The sequence below is a fragment of the Neofelis nebulosa genome, chromosome 10 (assembly GCF_028018385.1).
Source record: "Neofelis nebulosa isolate mNeoNeb1 chromosome 10, mNeoNeb1.pri, whole genome shotgun sequence".
NCBI lineage: Eukaryota > Metazoa > Chordata > Mammalia > Carnivora > Felidae > Neofelis > Neofelis nebulosa.
The window spans coordinates 26,827,731-26,855,628 of NC_080791.1; the positions used below are offsets into that span (position 1 = coordinate 26,827,731).

At 48.8% G+C, this 27,898-nt stretch overlaps 1 protein-coding gene across 2 annotated transcripts in view; it reads left to right on the forward strand.

Moving 5' to 3' along the window:
- Nucleotides 1-27,898, forward strand: part of ST14 (ST14 transmembrane serine protease matriptase) — a 42,494-nt gene that overhangs the window by 11,335 nt on the left and 3,261 nt on the right. Inside the window, exons 1-16 of one of the 2 annotated variants that reach the window (XM_058687324.1) lie at nt 4,836-4,931; nt 12,296-12,455; nt 12,819-12,946; nt 13,153-13,223; nt 14,356-14,513; nt 14,731-14,766; nt 14,994-15,234; nt 17,309-17,448; nt 17,806-17,903; nt 18,907-19,016; nt 19,107-19,237; nt 20,474-20,578; nt 20,904-21,014; nt 21,132-21,245; nt 21,564-21,686; nt 22,508-22,694. In XM_058687324.1, coding sequence (XP_058543307.1) covers nt 12,299-12,455; nt 12,819-12,946; nt 13,153-13,223; nt 14,356-14,513; nt 14,731-14,766; nt 14,994-15,234; nt 17,309-17,448; nt 17,806-17,903; nt 18,907-19,016; nt 19,107-19,237; nt 20,474-20,578; nt 20,904-21,014; nt 21,132-21,245; nt 21,564-21,686; nt 22,508-22,694 — 1,910 coding nt within the window. In that variant the 5' untranslated portion in view covers nt 4,836-4,931; nt 12,296-12,298. Of the gene's footprint in view, nt 1-4,835; nt 4,932-12,295; nt 12,456-12,818; nt 12,947-13,152; nt 13,224-14,355; nt 14,514-14,730; nt 14,767-14,993; nt 15,235-17,308; nt 17,449-17,805; nt 17,904-18,906; nt 19,017-19,106; nt 19,238-20,473; nt 20,579-20,903; nt 21,015-21,131; nt 21,246-21,563; nt 21,687-22,507; nt 22,695-27,898 lie in introns of those variants that run through there. The other variant, XM_058687323.1, reaches the window with a different exon arrangement.

A 27,898-nucleotide genomic window follows, 5' to 3' on the forward strand; every position in this document is an offset into this window, starting at 1 on the left:
TGCCGAGAGGGCAGAGCACCTGGGTTACCTTTGAGGCTGCACAGTAGACTCGTACTGTCCAGGGCTTTTTGATTCATTGTAATGTTTGAACTTGAACTCAGCTGTTCCACCATCCCAGAGGGAGGAATGGGCCTTAGTCGCTTTGGGCAGGTGAATGGATGGTGGGTGGAGAAATGAAAATCGTAGGTAGGCCTCTGTCATTAGCAGGAATCAGCTAATTATGTTTTACGACACCTCTACTTAGAAGGCTGTAAGGGGTTATTAACCCACTTTCTAGAGGGGAAAACTGAGGCACAGTGAGAAATATTTGCTCCAGTGGTTCAGGGTTCTCAGGCCTGATCACCAACCTAGGTGATACCCACCCCACACCCTGAGAAAGGAAAGAAGGGATTTTTATCTGGTGTTCCTGCCCCCAGTCTGTTTTCTGGGCCCTCACGGGATCTTGTAGCAGATGTGTGTGCTCCCAGGCCCACAGCCGTTGGGGCAGGGCCCAGGCGTTGCAGGGAGTCGGGAAGGGGACACAGCGTGAAACCTGCAGTAGCCAGATACTGGCTGTTACAGACCTACTGAGTTTCTGTGCTGACATAGCGCCCACGGTGGCTGAGTCAGCCCCCTGGGGACTTTCCTTTCTGCTCTGACCAGGTGTGCCGAGTTGCGATTTGCTTCCTCCAGTACAAATTGTTGGCTGTGGGTCAGCTTTCTGCTCCCCTAGATGGCTTGGAGGTCACAGATCCACAGGTAGCTCTGGACCCACTTTAGGGCCCCGAAGCCTCACCCATTTCCCAGCAGCTGCTTCTGGTGGGGCAGCTGAAGACCGGGACAGAGTCAAAGGGTAAGGGTGAAAGGGTTGGGCACCAAAAAGGAAGAAGGGTTTAGGGAGTCCACCGCCAGCTGACAAGGCCTCGGCTGGGAGTGTGTGTCCCCCAGGAGCTCTGGTGGCAGTCTCGGTGACTTTGGGGTGATGCTTATACCCTAATCGTGGGAGGGTCCCAGGGCAAGAAGCAAAGTGCAGCCCCATACGGCAGGTTCCTTGCATCCACTTGGTTGCTTAAAATAGGGCGGGTGGAACTCGAACCTAGATGGTTCCTCTCACAGCAATGGGAAGTGGGTGAGCCAAGCAGGTGGCCTCTGGGAAATGGTAGGTGGTGGTTCTCCAACCGTCAGGTTCCTAAGAATAACCTGGGGTCTTATTAAACTTCCAGATCTCAGGGCCCTGCCCCTGATGTACACTATCAGAATCTCCAGGGGGAAAGGCTTGGGAAACTAGATGCTGAGCAAGCCCTGTGTTTGTTTTATTTTATTCTTTTATAATTTTTTGTGACCTGACAAGTCTGGGAAATATTGGGGTGGTATGATCATGGGAACTGTAGCTCCTTGTGGGTTTCTTGAGACTCCCGCTTCTGCGAGATCAATTGCCCCAGGTTGGTGAGTGGGTGGAGGATTCCAATGTGGGCTTTCTTTCCCTTCTCGTTGTCCCTTTAGTCATCTTGTGATGAACAAATCAGGTATCCTCTCTGTGCGGGCCACTGTGAAGTCCTTGCCCCCGGAGCCTGTACATGGGCTGGCTGCTCTCTGTCCATAGCTGCTGAGTTTGGAGAGAGCCCATCTAAGTAGAGACTCTTCTCCAGTGTCACCTCTGGTATCTCAATTTTGTGCACATCTGTGCTCAGCATCACCCAGGAAGACAAGTACAGTTCTAGTGTTTGGAAGTCATTCCTTGCTCTGTTGTCTGAAGTGGCTTTGAGCCATGCTGTATTCCTGGGGACCCTGGCCAGGATCTAACTCCAACTGGTATCAGGGGGTGGCCTTGAGAGTTATGCTGGCTTTGTCTTTGTCCTTGCAAAGGAGGGCATGTATGAGGGCTACAGCATCCCTCCTCACCTCGGAAAACCATTGCAGATGGCCAGACTGTCCTTTCTTGCTTGAATCATCTGAGGGGTGTGTTTTGGTTCTCATGACTGTGGTGGCAGTGATGACATCATGGAATTGGGATCCGTCTCAGCTGATGGTGGGTATACTGAGCCACCAAAGCTATAAGTGAAGGGCACCCTGCCACAAGTCAACGACAAAGCTGACAGTGGCACATGAAGCCAACCACCATTGTCCTTATCTCGGGTTTAAGCAAAACACCTGTGTCTCCAGCCACTGATGTCACCTCTGCCCCTTGATCTTGATCTTCAACAGCAGAAGCAGATTGCCAGTTGTTGTGTGATGTCATCCCAGGACTCTGAGTGACTTCTTCAGTGTTCAGTTTCATCCCCTGCCTTCTCATCAGGTCACACCCCACCGTGGCCAAATGAGGAACAATTAAAAAAAAAAAAAATGTCTGGCATGAAGATTAACTTTTTCCTCATCTGCTCTGATTGAAATCTTGTATAGATGTTTGGATAGTCAGTACTATTTTTGCTGTTTATAAATGCAAACATTTACCAGTTGCTTTTCTCTAGCGAAGACCACATTCTGAGCTACCAATGACAAATTCTGGCTTTGGATTTGCTGGTCCTTGGAGCCCATGGAAGGGTGGCCCTGGAGAGTTGGAGCTGGTGACAGGGGACCCAGGAGAAGTTGCCTTCCAAATGGAAGGATTTTTTTGGTTGACTTGGACACCAAGTTTTGTTTGCTTAGCATTTCACTTCCAGTTCTGGTGAGTTTTTTACTTGATGCTAGTCAGGTGACTGCAAGAATCTTTCTTATATCATCAAATACCTTCTAGAAGTCATTGTTTTTGGACAGTCAGTGGCCTTGGGGAGGATATGTATCATTTGGATTTGTGTGCTTAAAACAACAGAAAGTAGATATTCTCCAGGGCTTATACATCTCCCCTCCTGGATTTCTGGACTGTACTCTCTATCTCCCTCCAGGAAGTGGATGGGAATGGTGATAATCTGATCTTGTCCCTGCAGCCTATCACCTGGGTTCTCCCCCTTCAGCCCTCCAGGGTTTTCATTGTGTGTGTCTGTGTGCTCCAAGCCCTTTATGTGCATCTGTCCTTGGGGAAACCATTCCTTGCTCCCTTGTCTGAGCTGGCCTTGAGCCATGCTGTGTTTCTGGGGACTCTGGTCGCGGTTTAACTTGAGCTGGCTGGTGGGAATTGGCTTCAAGAGTTATGTGGCCTCTATCTCTGTTCATGATAACCAAGCACCTGGCTTCACAGCCCTGAGTTTTTATGTGCACCTGCTCATGTGTTTACTTTTATGAAAGAGAGAAAGGAGAGGCAGAAGCAGGCCCTGGCATATTTTGTCTTCCATTGGCTTTATGGTCCTGCAGAGAGATGGTTATGTGTAGAGAGATGGTTATGTAAGCAGTTAGGACCTGGTTGGGGAGGGGGGGAGCTCCCTGCCACCTCCTCCTGTGGAGGCTGATGGACCATGTGCTTGCCTGAAACCCCAGGTAGGCTTGGAAGGGTGTGGCTCTCGTCTCAGCTTTGCTGCTTTACTGACTTCACTGCCTTTGTGACTTTGGACAGGTCACTCCCTCTGTCAGCCTCAGTTTCCTTATCAGTAAAGTGACTGGGTTAGGCAAGTATGATATGCCTAAAAATGGAGTTGAGGGTAGGGTTATAAAAGGAAGCAGTCTAGTTACTGATTAGACAACATTTCTGGGCTGAAGGGAGCCCCAGAATTCACATGCAGGGATAACCCAAACCCTGCCATTGAGCCAGTCCTCATGCTGACGGCTTTGCTCCATAGTAAGCCTGGGGGTGGCCCCTGGAGTCCGCTGTCCATGCTGTCAGCTACTTTCCCCTTCCCAAGGAACTTGCTTTCTATTTCCCTTAATACCTGCTTCCTGAGTTCCTGGAGCTGATCACATTGGGACGCAGAAAACCAGGATCTAATCTGGGTCTGCCACCAAGTAGCTATGTGACCTTGCAGTCATCATCTCTCCTTGCCTTATCTATAGAGCGGGAGTGATGGCACAAGCCATGAATGATTCCAAAATAGTTGTGAAATTACTCCGGAATTTAAAAATAAACTTTTTTTTTTTTTTTGAGAGAGAGAGAGAGAGAGAGAGAGAGAGAGAGCAGGGGAGAAGAGTGAAGGGAGAGAGACAGAGAGATAGAGAGACAGAGCATCCCAAGCAGGTTCCATGCTTAGCAAGGAGCCTGACTCGGGGCTCAGTCCTATAACCCTGGGATCATGACCTGAGCCAAAATTGAGAGTTGGGCGCTCAACCAACTGAGCCACTCTGTGCCCTGAAAATAAATGAAATAAGCTATTATCTTGTTACATTTCATCTAACACATGTAAACATACACACACTCTATTCTGAGAATCTAGCCAAAACTTTTCTGTTTTTTTTTAAACATGATTATTAAACAGCCAAGGACCATTGGACATTTAATCTACATCTTGAAAGAGAAAGGCAAAGACAAAGTTCTGAATGTAAAAAAATCTAGTTTCCTAAGAAAAAGCAAGAAGGTAGTGAATTCATAAAATAAGAAAAGGCGGCTGTAAAAAGCAACCATCATGAGGCTCCTGAGCGGCTCAGTTGGCTGAATGTCTGACTCTTGATTTTGGCTCTGGTCATGATCCCAGGATCGTGGGATTGAGCCCTGCATGGGGTTCTTTGCTGGGTGTGGTGCCTGCTGGGGATTCTTTCTCTCTCTCTCTCTTTCTCTTTCTCTCTCTGCCCCTCTCCCCTGCTTGCACTCTCTCTCTAAAAAAAAAAAAAAAAAAGTAACCATCAAAGAATAAAACATCACTCTTGGAAATGAAATACTGTATATGATTTTTGAAATAAAAGATTCACTGCCTTTATAATAAGGCTTGAGATCCAGTGACATTGGCCCTCCAGTTTTGTTCTTTTTATTCAGAATCTTTTGCATTTCCACATGAATTTCAGAAACAATTAATCAGTTTCTCCAAAAAGCCTACTGAGATTTTGATCAAGATCATGCTGAATCTCTAGACAAATCTGAGGAGAATAGACAGGTATATTGAGTCTTCCAATCCATGAACATGGGATATTACTTGATTTATTTAAGTCTTTAAAAATTTTTCTTAGCAGTGTTTTGTATTTTTTACCGTACAGGTCTTGTATATCTCTTGTCAGATTTGCCCCCTAAGTATTTCATATTGTTGATGTTATTGTAAATGCTATTTAAAATTTTTTTAAAATTTCCAATTGGTCATTGATAATACATAGAAATATAATTGATTTTTGTGTATTAATCTTGTATCCTGCAACCTGGTTAAACTCACTTAGTATTTCAATAGTTTTTTTGACTTACAAAGCTACAGTAATGAAGACAGTATGATATTTGCATAAAGATGGACAAAGAGACCAATGAAACAGAGTGGCGTCTGGAAAAAGACCCACAGATATATGGATAAATGATTGAAAAAAAAAAATTTTTAAGTAAACTCCATCCCCAGCATGGGGCCTGAACTCACGACGCTGAGATTAAGAGTTGTATGTTCCACCAAATGAGCCAGCCAGGCACCTCTTGGACAACTGATTTTGATAAAGGTGAAAAGGCAATTCAGTAGAAAAAGGATGGTCTGTGCAACAAATATGGTCCCAATAGCGGAACAATCGGATATCCATATAAAAAAAAGAAACAAAGAAAGGAAAAGAAAAAGAGAACTTTCATCTATACCTTGCATCATATAAAAGAATTTTTTAAAGTATTTATTTATTTATTTATTTATTTTTACATTTTTTTTAACATTTATTCATTTTTGAGAGACAGAGTGCGAGTGGGGGAGAGGCAGAGACAGAGAGGGAGACACAGAATCTGAAGCAGGCTCCAGGCTCCGAGCTGTCAGCACAGAGCCCGATGCGGGGCTCAAACTCACAAATTGTGAGATCATGACTTGAGCCGAAGTCGGTTGCCCAACCACTGAGCCACCCAGGTGCCCCAGTGTTTATTCATTTTTGAGAGAGAGAGAGAGAGAGAGAGAGAGAGAGAGAGAGAGAGAGAAAGGAGCAGAGAAACAGGGAGACAGAATCCTAAACAGTCTCTGCAGTGTCAACCTGAACAGGGCATGAACTCACAAACCATGAAGTTATGACATGAGATGAAATCAAGAGTTGGATGCTTAACTGACTGAGCCACCCAGTTGCCACCATATAAATAATAAAAAAAAAAACAACTCAAAATGGATCATAGGCCCAAATAAAACCTAAAACTGTAAAACTATTGGAAGAAAACATAGGAGAAAATCTTTGTTGTTTTGGATCAGGCAAAGATTTCTTCAATACAACACCAAAATCACAGTCCATAAAAGAAATGCTTGACAAATTGAACTTCACCAAAATGAAAAACTTCTGTTCTTCAAAAGACCCTGTTAAGAGAGTGAAAATACAAGCCACAAATTAGGAGAAAATCTTTGCAAATTCTGTATTTGTTAAAAGACTTGTATCTAGAATATATAGAAAGAACTCTCAAAACTCAGTAATATGAAGATAAGCAAACCAATTTAAAAAACTAGGGAAAAAATTTGAAAAGACACTTCACCAAAGAAGATAAACAAATGGCAGTTAAGCACGTGAAAAGATGTTAGACATCATTAGTCATTAGGGAAAAGCAACTTAAGACCATATGAGACCCCACTATACATCTGTTAGAATGGCTAAAATAAAAAAGATTGACCATACCAAATGTTGGATAGGATGTGGACAATGGAAGTCCTCATACACTGTTGATGGGAATGTAAAATGATACAGTCCCTTTGGGAAACAGTTTGGCAGCTTCTCAAAAAGTTAAAAATACACCTGTCATACAAACTTGCTGTTCCACTCATAGGTATCTATCCAAGGGAAGTGAAAGCATATGCCAATATAAGGATTTGTACAGGAATGTTTATAGCAGCTTTATTTGTAACAGTCTCAAATTGGAAATAACCCAAATGTTCATCAACAGGTGAGTAAGTAAGCAAATTGTTGTGTATCCATATAATGGAATACTACTCAAGAATAGAAAGGAATGCACTATTAACATTAAAAACTTGGAGTGCCTGGGTGGCTCAGTTGGTTATGTGTCCAACTTTTGCTCAGGTCATAATCTCACCGTTTGTGAGTTTGAGCCCCATGTCGGGCTCTGTGATTACAGCTCAGAGCCTGGATCCTGCTTCGGATTCTGTGTCTCCCTCTCTCTCTGCCCCTCCCCTGTTCACTGTTTCTCTTTCTCTCTCAAAAATAAATAAAACATTTTAAAAATTTAAAAAAATACATTAAAAACTTAATATCATGGGTGAGTCTCAAAATATTGTGCTGAGTAAAAGAAGCCAGACAATAAAGAGTACATGTTGTATAATTCTATTTATAAAAAGTTCTAGAAAAAGCATACTAGTCTTTACTGATAGGAAGCAGGTAAGTCGTTGCTTTGGGACTAGAAAGGCAATCAGGGAGGAATGGGAGGGAGGCAATAGCCCGAGGAAACTTTTGAAGGTGACAGATATGTTCATTATCTTGATTGTGGTGATGGTTTAATGGGTGTATATATATGCCAAAAATTGTATACTTTAAATATGTAGTTTATTTCATGTCAATTTTATGTCAGTGAAATTATTTTAAAAATTCCATTAAAAGTTCACAAGAATAAGTTTAAAAAATCCCAGAATAGAACCAAATGACAAAGAAATGTAAAATATGAGAGAGGGGAAAAAATGCCAGGTAAAGATGTAAAGGATCTACTTTATCTTGAATTTTATCATGATATATTTAGTTGTGTTTTTTCATTTCTCTTTCTTACCATTCAGTGAACCCTTTGCATTTAAAGATATGTGCCTCTCTTTAGCTCTTGGAAATATTCTTACAGTCTTTGATAATGTCCTCTACCAGGTGTAAGAATTTGGCTCAGGCTATGAGATAGAGGAGAACTAGGGAGGGGCATTGTTAGAAATCCCTAGATCCCCACCTCAGTCCCAAACAAAGATACCCCTACCCTACCAGTCCTCCATAAGGGATGGGAAATTGATTTCTCTAGACTTGAGGACACTACGTGCAGAGGAAGGCTGTAGTGAGGAATGAAAAATAGCCAAAGATCTATTCTTTCACATGTTCCAGAATGCTAGTGTCTGGGTTTAAATCAGTGTATCCGGGAAATTAGAAAATGATTCTCTGGAGCAATTAAACCATCCCATAGAAAAGAAACATAGCCTGACAGTTGGGAGTGCCCAGTAAAAAAAAAATCTGGATAGCCACTTAATTGTAGCCTACAGTGAACCCATTTGTGGTAAATGATGCTTCCAAACCACCTTTAGGACCTCATTCTTAAATATAAATGAATAACCAATCATCTTGAAGCATTTGAGGAAAGCCTTCAACATGAAAGAGAAAGCCAAAAAACAGAGAAAAGGTACTCAATAGCAGTATAAAGATGGGAAGATTTTGCATCCAAAATTCAGAGATCAAGAAAGAACTCTTGGAAATTAGCTAACAGCAGAAATGAAAATTTCAGTTAGAGAAGTTGAAAAACAATGAGATGGGGGTATCTGGGTGGCTCAGTTGGTAGAGTATGTGACTCTCGATCTCAGGGTTATGAGTTTGAGCCGATGTTGGGCATAGAGATTACTTCAAGCAAACAAATAAACAGGTGGATAATAGCAGGAAAACAATAAGTAGAGAATCAATGTAATAGGAATTGCAGAAAGATAGACCAGAGAAAATGAAGGAGGCACACTACTAAGTGTGCAATAGCATTATGTCTAAATAACAATGTAAAGGGTCACCTGGGTGGCTCAGTCAGTTAAGCATCCAACTCTTGATCTTGGCTCAGATCATGACCTCATGGTTTCGTGGGTTGGAGCCCCACATAGGGCTCTGTGTTGACAAGTGTGGAGCCTATCTGAGATTCTCTCTCTCCTCTCTCTTTGTTCTTCCCCAACTTGTGCTGTGCCTTTCTCTCTCTCAAAAAATAAACATTAAAAATTAAAAAAAAAAAAACCAATGTAAATACCTTAATTTAAAACTACTTTATTAGCGGGGCGATTAAGCATCTGACTCAGTTAAGCATTTGACTCTTGATTTCAGCTCAGTTCATGGTCCCACAATTCATGGGTTCGAGCCTCATGTGAAGCTCTGTGCTGACAGTGTGGAGCCTGATTGGAATTCTCTCTCTCCCTCTCTGCCCCTCCCCTGCTCGTGCATTCAGTGTCTTTCTCTATCTCAAAATAAATAAACTTAAAAAAAAAAACTTTATTACTAAAAATTGTCAAACATCATCTGAGATTTCAGTCATAATCACTGATCACAGATCACCATAACAGATACAATAATAATGAAAAAGTTTGAAATATTTTGAGAATTAGCAAAATGTGATACAGAGACATGAAGTTAGCAAATGCTTTTGGAAAAATGGTGCAGATAAGACTTGCTCAACACAGGGTTGCCACAAACCTTCAGTTTGTAAAAAATGCTTTGTCTGTGAAGTGCAATAAAACAAAGGACAACAAGGTATGCCTGTACAAGAAAGTTTCCCAGACTGAAAGATAGGAATTTCCAAATTCAAAGAGCAGGTGGAAAGCTCAGCATAATGAAATCTAAAGACCCAATTCAAAGCAATCCTCAAAGTTTTCAGAGAAAGGTAACAAATTATGAATAAGAAATAATGGATTTGTACTGTTATCTTATTTCTCAAAAGCAAAATTAAAAGCTAAAAAACAATGAGCTTTCAAAATTTTAAGTGAAAATTATTTGAAACATATAGTTCTATACCCAGCTAAACTATCAACAGATGCGAGTACAGAGTGAAGATACTTCCAGAAAAATGCAGTCTTAAAAAATTTCCCTCTTGGGAAGCTACTGAACTATGTGTTCTACTAAAATGAAGTAAGCCAAGAAAGATGAAGATATGGAATCCAGGAAATAGGGGTTTTAACACAAGAGGGAGAGGAAGGAAATTCCCAGGGTGATGTTGAAGGAAGTTCCAGACATTAGCTATGGGAAAGGACAGAGGGCTCTAGAAAGGAAGCTTCCAGGAAAAAAAATGAAGTGAGAGGGTATTTGACAGACTTTATATGTAGAAGGTTGGAAGAGTATTATGTAGCTTTTAGATTGTATAGAAAGACTTCAGTATATGTTAAAAAGACACCCGGGTAAATGAAATTTGGCAGCAAGAGAAACAAATTATTGTACTGGGAGGGAAACAATAATGAACAATGTTTTCAAAGACTAATACAGTTGACCTCTGAACACCTCGGGTTTGAATTGTGTGGTTCCACTTATATGTGTGTTTTTTTAAAAAATAAATACAGTATAATACTGTAAATGTATTTTATCTTGTGATTTTCTTAACATTTTCTTCTAGCTTACTTTTTGTAAGAATACAGTATATAATGCATATAACATGCAGAATATGTGCTGAACATATTCTGGTCAGCAGTAGGCTGTGAACACTTCTGGTCAGCAGAACACTTCTGGTCCACAGAAGTCCACAGAACACTTCTGGTCAGCAGTAGGCTGTGAGTAGTTTAGTTTTGGGGAGTCAGAAATTACATGTGGACTTTTGACTATGTGTGGGGTGGGTACCCCTCATCTCCCATGTTGTTCAAGTGTCATGAAAATATAGTAATTTAGATATAGAATGTGGATATAGTTTAAAAAAACAAACAAACAACTTTAGCCCTATAGCTATTGGGAGGATGGGTGAGAAAAAGAGAAGGAAGTATATTAAAATTCACATTATCATAATAGGAAGTCAGATGATTATATTTTAAATAGATGAATCAAGAGATAGTGGTATTTGCATATTATTTAGAAGTATGTAGATAAATCCCAGAATAAGCAGCTTGTGAAAGCATTTTAAGCAGTTGTCTCTGAAGTGTGTTTCTTTCCTTCTTAAAAATTTATTTTATTGAGATATAAGAACATTGTGTAAGTTTAAGGTATAGAACATGTTGATTTGATTCATTTATATATTGCAATATAATTACCAAGGCAGGGCTAGCTATGAGGTGTGTTTCTGTATGCAGTATTAAAGTCACAAAAGTAACCAGTTAAGGATCTAAAATAGAAATTTCAGTATCCAAACATGTCAGGAGTTGGGAGACTCTTTTATAATGGTGAAATTAACAGGTGATGTTCAAATGTAACAAATCAAGAAATGTTAGTTCAAGCACATCAAGAGTGTGAGGTAAACACCAGCAGAACCACATCTGGAAACTGTTGAAATGGCCACATCTGTGGAATTTGGGGGCTATTGCGTTTATTACAAACCCTTTTTGGAGTGGGTCTGAGGTAGTTAAACCTGAAAGGGCAGAGCTCCTCTCCGGGATTTAGGGCAGACAGAGTGTATGTTATAGGGCAGAAGAGTTTGCCTCTCTGTCATCAGGCGCCCATAGACACCCCGCCTGTCATCGACGGACACCCCGCCTGTCGTATTATTCATGTCCCCTCTCTTCCTGGATAGCCTTGACTGGGAGGAACCTGGGTAAGCTGCCATCCTGTTTGTTGGGTGTTTTGTTTGCTTTTCCGGCTCTGGGATGAGCTTGGGTGTGGATTCCCGTAGAACCTTGGCCTCATGTCACCTTGAGATTCTGGCGTGGGACACCAAGGCGAGAAACAGTGGCTTGTTCCACAGTGGCACGGCAGGGCTGCCCCGGTTTACTGCCTTTTTACTTGGGGCTGGTTAAACATTGGCAGAGCAAGGGCACCGGGTAGGTTGGGTGTACGGTTTCCGTGCTGCCCATAGGCTCCTGCCCACCCCCTCCTGCCTCCCCGCGATCAGTGGGGACTGAATCTGGCAGGGGCTGCCTCTAGAAGCTCACACAGAGACCCCGTGGCGGCCAATCACGGCCCTGGGCTGGGCCTGCTCTCCCCACATGCGGGCATGTACCTGCGTCAGAGATGATTCATTTAAGTGGAGAGTCTCCATGACTGGGTTTAGACAGCCTATTTCATTTTTATTTAAACTATCAATTCTTTTTTTTTTCAACGTTTTTTTTTTTTTTTTTTTTTTTTTATTTATTTTTGGGACAGAGAGAGACAGAGCATGAATGGGGGAGGGGCAGAGAGAGAGGGAGACACAGAATCGGAAACAGGCTCCAGGCCATCAGCCCAGAGCCTGACGCGGGGCTCGAACTCACGGACCGCGAGATCGTGACCTGGCTGAAGTCGGACGCTTAACCGACTGCGCCACCCAGGCGCCCCTAAACTATCAATTCTTAAGCAGTACACATGTGGCGCTGCCTTGACACTGGGATGCGTGGATGGGAAGGCCACTTCTCATTTCTCCTCGCTTTTTGCTCCAAGCTGGACCTTACAAAGTGTAAACATTCTTCTTGGAGCAGGGCTGGGAGGCTGTTAAGGTGAGAGAGAGAGTTTCTGAGCTGTGTTTCATTTCTCTGTTCAGAGCATGAAGGGCATTGAGGAAGGCGTGGAGTTCTTGCCAGTCAACAACACCAAGAAGGTTGAGAAGCGGGGCCCGAAGCGCTGGGTGGTGCTGGTGGCCGTGCTGGTTGGCATCTTCTTGCTTTCTCTCATGACTTGTTTCATGGTGTGGCACTTCCAGTGTGAGTAGAGCCAGGGGTTGGCTCTGGGGAGAGTGATGGGGAGAGGGAGGATGGTGGCTGTATGTCCTCTCTCAGTGGATAGACATAGGGGCCACCAGGTTGTGGGCATGAGGGAGAGACCGGAGGGTGCAGCTGGGGGTAGGTAAGGAAGGGTCCAGGGCCCTGGCTCCCCTGGCTCTTCCAAGCCATAAGGGAGGGGTGTTGGCCCACAAGCTCATGCATCCACTGGCCTCTCCTGGCATTCACTCCTCCAGGAGTGCTGAGGGCACAAGCTGCTGAGGGCAGCTTGAGGACAGTGGGGGGACCAGGGTAGCATGACGGTGTCACTTCCTCTGACCACCCTCCTTCTCTGGTCTCCCATAGACCAGAATGCGCGGGTTCAGAAGGTCTTCAATGGCTACCTGAGGATCACAAATGAGAACTTTCTGGATGCCTATGAGAACTCCAACTCCACGGAGTTCGCAAACCTGGCCAGCAAGGTGAAGGAAGCGGTGAGTCCAGTCCCTGGGCAGGGAGCCCTGTCCCTGGGGTCTGCCCTGGCACTCCCAGCCTCACCCAGGCTGAAAGAACACTGCTCCCTTCACTCCCGGATCCCTGGGCTGGCCTGTGGGTCCCAGGAGGGAGGGAGAGGCACGGTCTTGGGCAGTGGGCTATTGCTGTTCTCTGGCATGCCGTGAGCATTCCCTCTCGCCCTCAGCTGAAGCTGTTGTACAGTGGGGTGCCGACCCTGGGCCCCTACTACAAGAAGTCGTCTGTGACTGCCTTCAGGTGGGTGCCGGGGAGAAGGCTGGGTGGGATCAGGGCTGTGTGGTAGGTGGGCAGAGAGCTCGCAGCCTGCAGGGTGATGCAGCTTCAAGGTCTGGCATGGGGAGCAAGGTGCCATCCTTGTTCTTCCCTAGGTGTGTGTACTTTAGCCCACAAGTTCTGCTGTCTCCAGGGCAGGGGTAGCCATCCGTAGGAGTGTCCCCAGGTGCCACGGGTGAAGACAGGTGTGGTGTGTCCTCCATGTAAACCACTCAGTAATGGTGATGATCGTTTGTTATGTTTCCAAATTTGGGTTTGGAAGGCTTCGGTGAGTCTTCATATTTTCCTTGCTTAGGCAGCCTTCAACATACTTTTTTAAAAATAGACTTTATCTCAAAAGTACTTTTGATTTAGTTAGTTTAATCTTTACGTATTTATTTAAAAGCTTATTTATTTATTTATTTAAGTAATCTTTATGCCCAGTGTGGGGCTCAAACGCACGACCCTGAGATCAAGAGTCATGTGCGCTTAAAAAAAATTTTTTTTTAATGTTTATTTTTTTGAGATAGAGAGAGTGAGTGGGCCAGCGGGAGTGGGGAGGGGCAGAAAGACAGCTGAGGAAGAGAATCCCAAGCAGGCTGTGTGCTGTTAGCACAGAGTCCAATGCCGATTCAGAGCTTGATTCCACGAACTATAAGATCACGACCTGAGCCGAAATGAAGACTTGAACTTTAACCAGCTGAGCCACCCAGGTGCCCCAGTTTAATCTTTATGAGCGCTGGCTGGCAGGTGGCATTCTCATCCTCTTTCAGAGATGAGGACACAGACTCGAGAGTTTGATATTCAATGCGCCCCAGCTAGTGGTAGCATTGACAGCTCACAATCCAGGCTGCTTTCCCACTCCTAAACCTGAGCTGGCCCCAGAACACGTCTGGTTGGCGAGAGACTGTGAGAGTAGAGGGTACAGAGGCAAGATCTCTTGCTTAAAGGATCAAAAGGTGGGCAAGCATAAAAGAATCTGAGGTGGGCCCTGCCTGGAGGAAGGTCTCTTGGGGAGCCTGAGCCATCACATCTATATCCAGCATCTGGGAGAGTGTGGGGACAGGTGGGGTGCCTGGCGCCCACCTGCGCCTCAGGCTCACCCCTCTCCCCACAGCGAGGGCAGTGTCATTGCCTACTTCTGGTCCGAGTTCAGCATCCCCAAGTACCTGGTGGAGGAGGCCGAGAGCGCCATGGCAAAGGAGCGTGTGGTCACAATGCCACCCCGTGCCCGCGCCCTCAACTCCTTCGTGCTGACCTCGGTGGTGGCCTTCCGTGAGTACAGGGACGCTGGGCGTGGGCATTTGCTGGGCCAGGCTTCCCTGGAGCAGGGCCAGGCCCTGGACCGTTGCAGGAGGGCAGCACTCCCGAGCCAGTGCATAGAAGGGAAGACGGTCTGCTGGCCGGGTACCTCCCTTTAGGGGAATAAGGAAGCAGGATGAAGGAAATTGACCACAGCGGTAAATACTGTGTTTTCCCTCTTGTTCTTCAGCCACTGACCCCAGAACAGTGCAGACCACCCAGGACAGTAAGTATGCCATCCTCCCAGAGAAGATGGATGTGGCCAGACGCCCTTTCAGTGAAGGGGGTCCCCCGAAGTCATACACATCCCCCACCTGTCCCAGGCTGTGAGAAGCCCCCTCTTCTGTCTCTTCTGGGTCCAGGGCAGCCTGGCACATCTCCCTGGGTGCGCCCCCCAGGGAGGCTCTGGGTTGCTCGCCCCTACCAGCTCTGCCCTCTCCGTCTCCCACACAGACAGCTGCAGCTTTGCCCTGCACGCCCGCAGCGGGGAGGTGACCCGCTTCACCACGCCTGGCTTCCCTGACAGCCCATACCCGGCTCGGGCCCGCTGCCAGTGGACCCTGCGGGGGGACGCCGACTCCGTGCTGAGCCTCACTTTCCGAAGCTTTGATGTCGCGCCCTGTGACGACCGTGGCAGTGACCTGGTCATGGTGTATGACACCCTGAGCCCCGTGGAACCCCGTGCCGTGGTGCAGTGAGTGTCCTGGGGAAGCAGAGGCGGGCTGCAGGAGCTCGGCAGCTGCCTCCAGAGGGAAGTGTAGCGTGGGTTGGAGATACAGCCTATGACTTTCAGGCAGTCGAGAGCAGGTGTGTGTGATCCTCAGTGTGAGCTCCCAGAGCGTCTCAGGGGTGATTTCAGCCCTGGCAAGGGTGAGGAAGGCTCACTGGTCCCTAGATGCCAGTGAGCACAGCACACTTCCTTTCCTTGCCAGAGACTGCTGTTGTAAAATGCCCACTTTATCATGACTCGCTTATATTGAGGCCAGTGGACCAGGAGGTGGCTGCCATTGAAAAGATAGTTTGTTACTTATAGTTCCCAGAGGAGGGGGCATGCAAAGCCACATGGGGAAGCCCCAGGGTCAGTCAGGAGGCAGAGGGGGCCAGAGGAGAACACAGGCAGGAGCCTTTGTTGTGGTTTCTGCCGGAAAGGCCAGGCAGGGCAGTGTATGCAGGTTTAGGAGTGACTGGTTTGAGTAATTCCAGTGGGTTTTGGGGCACAAATCTATCTCTAGTTGTCAGGTATCTGGTCGTGGGGTGATTAGGACGGGTGGATGGTGGCCTGGAGAGAAGAGCCCCATGGAGGAGGTGGTTGGGGTGTGGGCTCTGGATTGATTGGTTTGTATGTGAAAGGCTTCCCTGAGGGTGAGTTGACTATGTCTAGGAATTGGCGAGTCCTGGGAAGGGCAGTCTCTCCAGAGGCGGCGAGCCCCCAGCTGCCCAAAGCATCAGGCTTACAGGAAATAAAAAGGCATCATACACCTGCTGAGGAACTCGGGGGTGCCGAGATGATTGCCCCCCGCCCCGCGCTGTGGGGCTTGAGCGTGCTTCTCAGAGCGCTGTGGGTGGGCATGAGCTGCCCTCTCCCGAGCTCTCCCTGACTCAGTGGGCCAGAGCCTTCTCTTGCTGCCTGTGGAAATGAGCCGGGCAGACGTTTTGTGATAAATAATGGGCTAGAATTCAGGCTCCAAAACAAGATAGAACCATCTGCTGCCGTAGCTCAGCAGCTAGGACTCCAGCCTGAACACCCTTTTTGTGCAAGGTTTCTTCCTCTCTCTGTAATTCATGAATTGTACAATGAAATAAACACATGGCTCTGAAAGGAGAAAGTGGGAAATAGACATGCACAGAGAGCACAGACCTCCATCATGATCTGGCAGTAATCACTGTTAAATTTGTGAGGTGTGTTCTTCCACGCTTTCTGCTATGTGTGTGTATGTTTGTGTATAGATTTAAAAATAGGATTTTACGGCACGTTTGGTTTTGCTGTCTGGTTTGAAAACTGAAGTATATCATGATGATCCTTCCAAATCAGTAAGCTTGCTTCTGTGATTTTAATGGTTGCATAACGTGGCATTGTGTAATGTACAATGAGCACAAAGAGGCAACGTGACACAGTCATTAGCTGTGTGGGCTCCGGAGCCTGGATGCCCAGCCACTTATTAACTGTGGAACCTTGGGCAAGTTATTTCAGTGCCTCAGTATCCTTATCTGTGAAATGGGGATAATAGTATTTACTTAGTGGAGTTGTTATGAAGACTCCTGAGTTCTTAACATGTTCTTAAGTGTTGTCGGTGCTGTTACTGTTACTAGTATTATTATTATTTAGCCCATAGTTTAATGAATCTTCTGTGGTCAAGCATTTGAGGCTTCTGAGTTTTTGCTGGTTTTTTTTTTTTTTTTAATGTTTATTTTTGAGAGAGAAAGAGAGGGAGGGAGAGAGAGAATGAGCCAGGGAGGGGAAGAGAGATGAGGGGGACAGAGGATCCAAAACAGGTTCAGTGCTGTCAGCAGTGAGCTTGATGTGGGGCTCGAACTCACAAACCTTGAGATCATGACCTGAGCCAAAGTCAGATGCTTAACTGACTGGGCCACCCAGGCGTCCCTGTTTTCTGCTGTTTTAAACAAAGATAAATAAATCCTATCTCAGGTCATTTGTGCGGGGAGGGGGGCTTTTAAATGACCCTTGGCCTTTTATGGATGGGACCGGGGTTAGGGACGCCTGGTTTCTGTCTGCTCTCTGTAACACATGCAACTTCTGACCCCTACAGGCTGTGTGGCACCTACCCTCCCTCCTACAACCTGACCTTCCTCTCCTCCCAGAATGTCTTGCTCGTCACGCTGATAACCAACACTGAGCGGCGACACCCTGGCTTTGAGGCCACGTTCTTCCAGCTGCCTAAGCTGAGCAGTAAGGAAGGGCCTGGTGGGGCAGAGGAGGGACAGGTCTGAGGGGCTGGCCTGAGCCCACGAGGCGCAGGCCAATCCCTTGGGCTGGTGAACTGGCTCAGGTCGGTGTCAGAGGTTTGAAGCTTAAGCCACAGGGCCTTTTGTCTCTTGTGTGGGTCAGGAGCCCTCCCTAAAGTGGTCAGTCTCCTAGTGCTCAGACTTTCTGGCCACTGGCTGTGGAGTGTGCGGGGGCCCTGGCAGGCAGCTTGAGAGAGTCGCCGGCTGGCTCTGCCAGGGCCCCTCGGCCTACCTACCTGCCTGCCTGCCTGGCCAGGCAGGTCCTCGGTCCTCAGGCTCTTCCTCCTGCCTTTCCTCTCAGGCTGTGGAGGCTACTTACGTGGAACCCAAGGGACATTTAGCAGCCCCTACTATCCTGGCCACTACCCGCCCAACATGAACTGCACGTGGGACATTGAGGTAGGAGCTGTAGGGTGCTGTGAGGGCAGAAAGGGGGAGAGAGGGAGAAGAAGAGGGAGAGGGAACAGGGGAACGGGAGAGGGAGGGGAAGGGAGGGAGAAAGAAGAGGGATGCTCCAGAATGGCAAGTGAGGAAGGTCAAGGAGAGGGAGATGGGCTCCCTTAGCAGCCCCCAAGTTGCCGAATATCTAAAGCCTTGCAGAGTAGAGCAGGGTGGAGTAGCCCTAACCTTGTAACCTCCAGCAGACCCATATTCAAATGGTCTCAAATTCTAGCTCTTTTTTAACAATGTTTATTTATTTATTTTTGAGAGAGGGCGCGTGTGCATGTGCATGTTCACACACGCACACACACGTGTAGGGGAGGGGCAGAGAGAGAGAGAGAGAGAGAGAGAATCCCAAGCAGGCTCCGCACCATCAGCACAGAGCCCGATGCGGGACTCAAAACTCACGAACCGTGAGACCGTGACCTGAGCCAAAACCCAGAGTCGGACGCTCATTCGACTGAGCCACCAGGGCGCCCCTCACATTTTAGCTCTCGATCAGTGGCCCCCTGAGGGACCTTGGGCCAGTCACTCTACATCAGAGCCTCAGCTTGCTCCTAGGAAAGAGGAGAAGGAGTGGTGTCTGCCTCTCAGAGGTAATGTTGCCGATTGTGTGTGCAGCTTGGAGAAAGCACTTGCTAAATGACAAGTCTTGCCTCCGGGGCTGCCCGCAGGCCATCCGAGTCAGGGGCCCATCTCTCCTTTCTTTCTTCGATGGTGCCAGGAGGACCACCAGCTTTCTTTAGGAATAAGAGTGTCTCTTGCCTCTGAGTCTAGAGGGTCTTCCAGCCGTCCAACCCGAGTCCCTCTTGCTGTGTGTTCCATATCGCCCACACGGGTCAGGGAGATAAAAACACAGCAGCCACTGTCCCCCAGCCCCCGTGGCCAGCAGCATGTGGCATCCTTGGGTTTAGGAGGGGGTTAGGAAGCAGCAGAGGCCCAGCAGCATCGCTCTCCTTAGGTGCCCAACAGCCAAAACGTGAAAGTGCTTTTCAAGCTCTTCTACCTGTTGGAGCCCAACGTGCCCCCGGGCAGCTGCCTCAAGGACTACGTGGAGGTCAACGGGGAGAAGTGAGTACCCTGGGGCACCCAGTGCTGGAGGGGAAGGGGGCGCCCCGAACACTTCTGGATCCTCTTCCTACCGGTGACCGCCCCCTCCAGGTACTGCGGGGAGAGGACCCAGTTTGTGGTGACCAGCAAAAGCAGCAAGATCACTGTTCGCTTCCATTCCGACCAGTCCTACACTGACACGGGTTTCTTGGCCGAGTACCTCTCCTATGATTCCAGTGACCGTGAGTACACGTCTCTAGAAGGGGGGGCCTGGCTAGAGGGACTGGCCCACGAAAAGCTCTCTGCTCTGTATCTTCCCAGCATTGTGCTCTCCTAATTCTGAGGTACCAGAGAACGTAAGGTGCATGTCCGGTAGCTTTTTGAGACAAAATTGCAAGGCTGCCAGAAATGCACGTATTGAAAAAGGTGGGCAGTGAACCCTGGCACACACCGTGCCCGAGGCCTCCTGAGTTCCTTTGAGCCATCTGTCCCTCCGGTTCAGCATTACCACGACTTGGCGCATCTGTGCTTGCCTTTGTGGCCTTATAACACCTTCGGGAATAGAGAGAGAGGGAGACCCGGGAGAAAATACTGGGGCACGACTCATCACACCCCCTGCTCCTAGCTCGGACAGTTCCGTGTTCTACACCTAAGAGATCTGGCAGTTTCTGCTGCCTCGAGTCTCACTGTCTGCTGTGCGCATAGCAGTTCTAACCTAGTCACAGTGATTTTTTGTTTCAGCCCCTACATCACACAGTAACCTTCCAGCAGACATTTTAATTATATGCAAGAACCCAAATTTCAGTTAAAATGCAACCGCACGGCTCACCACCCAAAATGTGATTGGATGAACAAACCCCTCCAATAAGTGATTGGGCTGCCTGTGCAGCACAGAGAACAGTCTCCTCTCAGCTCTGTCTGCTTCCTGATGACATCAGTTGTTGGACATCCCAGTCTCAGAAACACTGGAATATGGGAAATGTCTTAGAATTAAGGAAGTCCAGGGATGCAACTGGACACTTGGATGGGGTGTACACATCATCCATCTGCCGGGCTACTGTTGCTCCGTGTTGGGCATGGGGAGCCTGGCCCCTGGGCAGGAGTGGGCGGCCAAGGACATGGGGCAGTAGAACTGAGAGCACACCCAGCCAGTCTCTCTCCACTTTGTCTGGAGCTTCCTGGGGCTTGATCATTGGCAGTCAAGGCCCCACTCCCACCCCCCGCCGCCCCGCTAGGGGTCTGTGGCTAGCCTCCCGTGCCGGCTGTAGGAAATGCGCTTGCCGCAGCATGGTGGGGCTGGGGGACCACAGCCCTGGGGTGCCGGCTGCAGCCTGCTCCTCTCTCCGTGGAGGGCTGGATGGGGGAGAGTTTTCTCTTTGGTCCTCGGTGTGGCTGTGAGGCTGGCCCTGAGGGAGGGCAGCCGGCGTGGGAGGCGAGGCTGGTGGCCGTGGACTTGAGGCCTGCCCTCTCCCCTGCAGCGTGCCCGGGGATGTTCATGTGTAACACGGGCAGGTGTATCCGGAACGAGCTGCGCTGTGACGGCTGGGCTGACTGCACAGACTACAGCGATGAGCTCAACTGCCGTGAGTCCTCTGCCCTCGCGCGCCCGGCTGCTGGGGAGCCGTCCCCATCTTTTGCTCCCCATGTAGACATCAAGCCCCTTCCCTCCCTGTGCTGTTTGGAAGCCCTGCCTTCTGTCCGAGCAGGCACTGGAGTGTTTCTGCACTAGTGGGGTTCGCTTCCATAGCCAGGAACGCAGAGGCACTCCGGAGCTGCCCCCTCCAGCAGGGCAGGTGGTCCCCGGGTGGCTGTCTGGTCACCCTTCCTGCCTGGGGAAGCTGTGAGCAATGACTGCTGTCAGAACGAGGGCTCAGAGCCCAGCTGACTGCTGCCCTGTGCCCCCTTTAGAATGCAATGCCACCTACCAGTTCACGTGCAAGAACAAGTTCTGCAAGCCCCTCTTCTGGGTGTGTGACAGTGTGAACGACTGCGGGGACAACAGTGATGAGCTGCAGTGCAGTGAGTGCTTGGTGTCTGGAAGGATGGGAGAAGGGGGGTGGCAGTGCCTGTTGGGCCTCCCTGCAACCTCAGCAGGGGGTTGGCGAACTGGTGCTGAGCGTGAGGCCCTGTCCCCAGGTTGCCCGGCTCAGACCTTCCAATGTGGCAATGGGAAGTGCGTCCCACAGAACCAGCAGTGTGACGGGACAGACAACTGTGGAGATGGGTCTGATGAGGCCACGTGTGACAGAGGTGAGACCTGGCCCAGTCCACCTTGCTTTAGGGGCTTTCCTCCTGGTGGGAGCTGCCATGAGCACACTCACATTCCAAGTTTCCAAAGTTTAATAAACACAAACCACCCTCTCTGTGAAGTGTGACGAGAAAGTATGTCAGTGGGGAGAGAATCTTCCAGAAGGTGGAGAACCTTTGGTGGGCCTGGAAGGATGTGGGCATGGGTGTGGATGGGTACAGCAGGCTTGATAAGGAGCATAAGGTGGATGGATCATCAGGCTTCTGGTTGGGTGTTGCCATGGAACTGATTCCCTTCCCCTTGTACTCCTCCTTGAGCAGTAACAACTGTTGCCTGCACCAAACACACCTATCGCTGCCGCAACGGTCTCTGTGTGAGCAAGAGCAACCCCGAGTGTGATGGGAAGAAGGACTGTAGTGACGGCTCAGATGAAAAGGATTGTGGTGAGCAGGGCCGCTGCATACAGTTGTGCAGGTTGTTCACTGTGCAAGGCACATACAGAGGTAGAAATCATGCCAGTGCCTCAGTCACCCATCTCTGCCCCTGTCTACCTGGGGGAAAGGATGACTTTGCTGACTGGCACAGAGGCACTGTCCCATGGGCCAGCTCTGATTCTGGAGGCAGGGCCCAGGGCAGCCAGCAAGCACATCAGTGCCTCTGTGGCAGAGCTCGCATCCTGGCTGAGGTGTTGGGCTGGCCCCTGCTCTGTAGACCTGGCCCACAGGGCAGTGGCAAGTCCTGGCTTCCCCATCCTGCCTGGAGTGGGGCACAGCTTACCAGAGCAGTCGGCAGGGTTTAGTCCCCACCCCAACCATGCTTCAATTTGTAGCCTCATGTGTATTTCAGAGTCACTGGCCATAGGTTAAATCTGAGCACAGCTGTAGCTGTTCTGTGACTTTGCATCGCCGCCCCCCCCCCCCCCCCCCCCCGCTCTTCCATCTGAGAGCTGTGTCCTTCAGCATTCAACGAGGACATCTAGGCAAATAACACTCAAATTAAATCTAAGCAAACCGGCAGGTCTCTCTGAAGGCCTCCAAATGCATTTGGGCAGGACTAAGGAGGTAGGAGCGTGAGGGTTTTGAGTTTGGGAGTGGGGAGGGGGGCCGGGAGGAAGTCAGTGGGTCTCTGAGGCTGGAAGATATTTGTAGAGGGTCCCACCAAAAGGCCACCACCCCACATGACCTCCCGTTGAGCCTGGCGTGTGGCCCCAGGGGCTGGTGCCCCGCCGTGACTTTCTGACCTTTGGGTTTTCTGCCCCTCCCAGACTGTGGGCTGCGGTCATTCACCAGGCAGTCTAGGGTCGTCGGGGGCAAGAATGCAGATGAAGGTGAGTGGCCCTGGCAGGTGAGCCTCCACGCCCTGGGCCAGGGCCACGTGTGCGGGGCTTCGATCATCTCTCCCAAATGGATGGTGTCAGCAGCTCACTGCTTCATCGACGACAAAGGATTCAAGTAAGCCCTGGGCGGGAGCCACTGAGCAGGAGCAGGGAGGCTTCCTCTTAGACCCTAAGAGGTTCTCCTCTGTTTTCTGGGCTTGGAAACCCCCTGTGTGTGTAAGTCATGGCAGAGTGGATGGCACGGGGGCAGGGCCAGGACTGGAGGGGTGGGAGACACCCCGGGATGTCATAGTGGTAATAATAAAACTAACACTTGTTGGGTACTCCCTTTCCATCAAGCAGTATCTAAGTGCTTCTCCTACCAACCCAGTTGGGCAGGTCTGGTTACGTCCCCATTTTACAGAAACAGAGGTTCAGAGAGGTAAGAACATTTGCTTGAGGTTGTGCCGTTATGAAGTGGCACAGTCAGACGAGAGCCCGAGTGTGTGGATTCCAAGGCTTGTGCGGTTAGTCCGCACACAGGGACTCCTTGGGACCGGCTAGGACAAGCCTCACATTCACATTCCAGCTTTGTTTGCCCAGTGACCTTGGGCAAGTTATCCATGCCTGCTAGGCCTCAGGTGCTTTGGCAGCTTTGGTGACAGCATGAGTTCTTATCCTTGGAGTTCTGAGAATAACATGCTCGTGTTCCTGAAGCCTGGTACACACTATGCTCCACACATTGGAGCCTCAGGTCCCTGGGCAGACTCCAGCCTGGCCCAGGAAAGCCTCTAAGGAAAGGGTCAGGCTGGCATCTCAGAACGGGGTAAGCAGAGCCACAGTCTGCAGACCAGAGGGTCGGCAGGAACAGGTGGTCTGCCGCAGGCCTCTAGCCACTGGCCGTAGGAAGTCTAGTGGGATGGCTTCCTCCTGGAGAAGCAGGCATAGGGGAGCAGACCTTGCAGGGAATCCCCGCCCTCAGGGCCTTCCTGCTGGGTGCATGCCCTTTGGACAGAGGCAGCTGTGTGAGAGGGTGACCGGACTGTCCTAGTCACCCTTCTGCAGGGCGGAGAGAAGAACCACTGTGCACATTCTGGAGAGACAGCGCTAGGGCACCAAGTAGGCCCAAGGCACGGACGTTGAACAATGTCAGGCAGGTGCACGTAGGCATGGGTGATGACATGGTCCGCAGGGGGCAGGGTCAGTGTGGCTGTCCCCAGGGCCTTGCTGAGCTGTCAGAGGGCAGCCTCGTCCCACCTGACTGTCCTCTCTTATTTTACCACACTTTCCTCCACCCTGGGCAGAAGAGATTTTGTTTCTTTTTGGAGTGATGGAAGCTTACTTACAAATATTGTAAAATAAGCTTGTTGTCTTGGGATACAGACAGGTTGCAAAGACAGAATGGAGTTCCCGCACACCCTAACACAGTTGCCCTTGTTGTTAATGTGGTGCGTCTGTCCCACACTGGTCCCTTCTGCTAACACCAGTGTGGGCTTTCCTGGTATCCCAGGGGTTTTATATCCTTTCTGGGGCAGGAGGTAGTCCAGGCTTCCACTTTGCATTCTGTTGTCCCATGCCCCCAATCTCCGATCTAGGACAGTGGCTCAGTCTGTCTTTGTTTTTGTGATCTTGACGATCTGGAGGCCAGGCATCCTATGGAATGCCCCCCATCTGGGTTTGTCTGCTGTTGTCACGATTACACTGGGCTTCTGAGTGTTTGGAAAGGATATCACATCTTGTCAGCAGGCACATGATAACAACATGACTTACCGATGGTAATGTTGATCTTTCTCATTTGGTTGAGATAGCACTTGCCGGGGTTCCTCACCATAAAGTACTTCCCCCTTTATTATTAGGAAGTGAGCCAATTTGGAAGTCTTCTGTAAGGAAGATTTGTCCCTTCTTTTTCATTTATTTCTTCATCTACTTATATTCGTATGGATGCATGTATATTTACATTCTGGGTTGTAATCCAGTGATACTACTTTGTTGCTCAAATTGTTCCAAATGTGACTATTGCGCTCTCTTTGAGGTTGGCTCCTGTGTCCTTTTGATCTGCCCTCGCTCTTTTGTTCTTTTGAGACACTTCCTTGCTTTCTGGTCCTACCAGGTGCTTGTCCGGGTCCAGCCCCGGAATTAGCCATTCCCTCAAGAAATGTTAGCAGGGAATAGTATTTAAAAAGTGAGACCAGGGTGCTTGGTGTCCTTAGTGATACCGCAGCCCCACTGTTTCTAGACCCTCAGCAGGGCGAGCTAAGATATTCATGTACGGTCTTCGCTGAAGAGCTCACCCTGTGCCCTCTGTTACTTCTCCCTCTTTCTCTTGCTTCCTCACTGAATTTCTCATTTCCTTGTCCTTCATCTTCTCTTGATTATCCGTCTGCCAGTTAATAGTGCACTTAATGCATTCAACACCCATTGTTATTAGCACTGGGAGACAACAATGAATAAGGTTTCCTCCCTGCACTTCCCAGGCTTCCCAGGCGAGGGGGATGACATACGGTATGCGTGCTTGTGCACACATAAATGTACATGCACGTGCACGCGGTAAGTGCTATGCAGCAACCAGGCACAGGTTACCTAGGCCGTGCGGGTGGGAGTTGAGAATTCTGCCCCAGGGCTGGGGAGGGAGACTTAGGAGTGCCTTTATGAGCAGGAGCATCTGATGTGAGTGTTGAAACGTGAGGGTGTTTGCAACTGGACAAGGTGACGCAGACCTTCCAGACAAAGGACAGGCGTGAGCAGAGGCAGGCGGGTGTGAAGTGTGCAAGGATCTGGAGTGTGGAGTGCAGTCACTCTGGACGCATTTCTGAGTTGGCAAGTGCTCGCTGAGCCTTACCATGGTTGAGAGGAGGCTACCTGGTTCAGTCCGTTCCATGACTTCTTAGCTGTGTGATCTTGGGCAAGTTACTTAGTCTCTCTGTGCCCGAGTCCTAAGCTTAAAATAGGCAGCCCTACATTGAAGGGCTGACTGGGGGAACAAAATGACTTGATGCGTTGGCACCGAGAAGAGTGCTTGGCTTGGCCACCACCAGTGCCCTCCCAACCACACGGCCGTCACTGGGGCAGTTCAGTGGCTACCCTTCACACCTTGTCTCTCGATGGCTGGTACGTGTGTGGACCTTCAACAGCTGGCGACTGAGTCTGCTCGTATAATCGAAGGCTGTCCTAGATGAAGGAATGTGGACTGGAGAGAAAAGACCAGTGTGGCTTTAGTTGGGGCTTAACATGGACACAGGGGTGACAAGGGATGTCTATCAGGTGAGATGGCACCAGAGGGGAGGAGGATGACCCTCCCACTCTGCCCCCTCCCCTTACCCGTCCCATCCATTCAACCCCTGGCCCTTGCCTGCTAGACATCCCAGGCCTTCTCTACTCTTTCCCCCTCACATGACTGCTCCCTTGGCTCCCCAGCCTCGGTGACTACAGCCCCCTCTACCTCATCACCTTCTTCCTTCTTGGCATGCCTGTCTGTCTCTGCAATGTGAAGGTGGTCTTTCCAAAGAGCTGATCTGATCACATCACCCCCTTGCTTACATGCTTGCGATAACTCGCGGGATAAAGTGGAAACGGCGTAGCATGATCACCATGGCCGCATTCTCTGGCTCCTGCCATCTCTCCAACCTCAGTCTCTGTCCTGCCCTTACACCTTCCATATATTCAATTTGGGGGGCTCCTGAGCACTGCAAACATTGGCTCTCGGTGATCGTGCTGCTTTCTCCCCCCACCCCCGGAGGCCTTCACTAGCCAAGTCCTATATGATCTCCAAGGCCTTCTTCATGACCTGCTTCCTCTCCTGACTCACCTCTTCCCACCCCATGCTCTTCCACAGCCTGCTACCTGTTTTCTGGAGGTCACCCATGCTGTGCTGTCGTGGGTGGTTTTCGTGGCTCCCTCCCCAAGTACACAGTGGATTCAAGAGATCCACTTGAAAACTGGATCTCATGCAGTCTGGAACACCACAGATGGTTGGGAGAAAAAGTTAGAAATGCAGAATTAATTCCTGGTTGGGGAGGTGAGGGCTGATTCGGCAGGTCTTGGAATCATCTTTGGCTGTTGGAGAGGATCTCACAAAAGCAGTTTTCAGGAAGTTCTCATCTGGCAAATTAAAGAGAGACCAGGAGCAAAAAGACCAGTTTGGAGGCCAGTGCTTCTGTCTGGGTGTGAGGTTCTGTAGGGAGGTGGTGGCAGGAATGGAGAGAAGGGAAAGATGCCCAGGTCAGCAGAGAGCAGGGGAGCTGGGCTTCAGGCAGGGATGGGGGAGAGAGACGGTCAAGGAGGACTGTAACATTCCGTGCCGGCCGGAGAGAAGGTGCCTTGCCTGGACGTTTTAGGACTGACTGCTTCAGTAGCCTCTTGACTTTCCTGAGAAGTTAAAGATGAGGCAGGTCTTCATGCTTTCCCCCCTCATGCAGATTTTCTATTTTAAAGATATATTTTTCTGGGTGCCTGGGTGGCTCAGTTGGTGAAGCGTCTGACTCTTGATTTCAGCTCAGGTCATGATCTCACGGTTCGTGAGTTCAAGCCCTGTGTCGGGCTCTGCGCCAATGGTGTGGAGCCTGCTTGGGCTTCTCTCTCTCTCTCTCCCTCTCTCTCTGCCCCTCCCCCTTGTTCTCTTGCGTGTTCTCTCTTTCTCAAAATAAATAAACTTTAAAAAAAGAGATATTTCCCCAATTTTTTATTTTGAAAATTTCTCAGACCTACAAAAAAGTTGCAACTACAATGAAAGAAAAAAATGAACACTCTCATACCCTTTATCTCATACCGTTTATACCATTGTATTTCTCTCTCTTTACACGTGTACATGCTTTTCTGAACTCTGAGTTATGTGCAGCCTAACCGTGATGACACCTGTCCCCTAAGTGCCTCAGCTTGTGTCTCCCAAGAACAGAGAGAGCCTCCCATATACCCACAATACAGGGATCACCTCCAGAAATGACAGTGTTGACATGGGACAAGTGGTGAGCACGTCCTCCATGTTCTAGGTGTCCCTCAGTGTCCCCCAATATTGTCTTTTGTGTTTTTTTTTAAAATTTAAAATCTAGTCTAAGGTCATGCTTTGTATTAGTCCTTAGTTTTCTTTAGTCTCTCAATTCTAGAACAGTTCCCCCAAGCCTTTATTTTTTATTATTTTTTTATGGCATTTTATGTTTGAAAAGTCCAGGCCAGTTATTCTGTAGAATGTCTCTTAATTTGGATATTTTGATTGTTTCTTCATGGTGAGAATTAGGTTAAGCTTCACCACCCCCCCCACCCACCCCCGAAAGCATTACACAGGTGATGTTGTATCCTAGCCCATTGGTGGGAATGGCTCGGAGAACACTGATCAGCTGGTTAAGG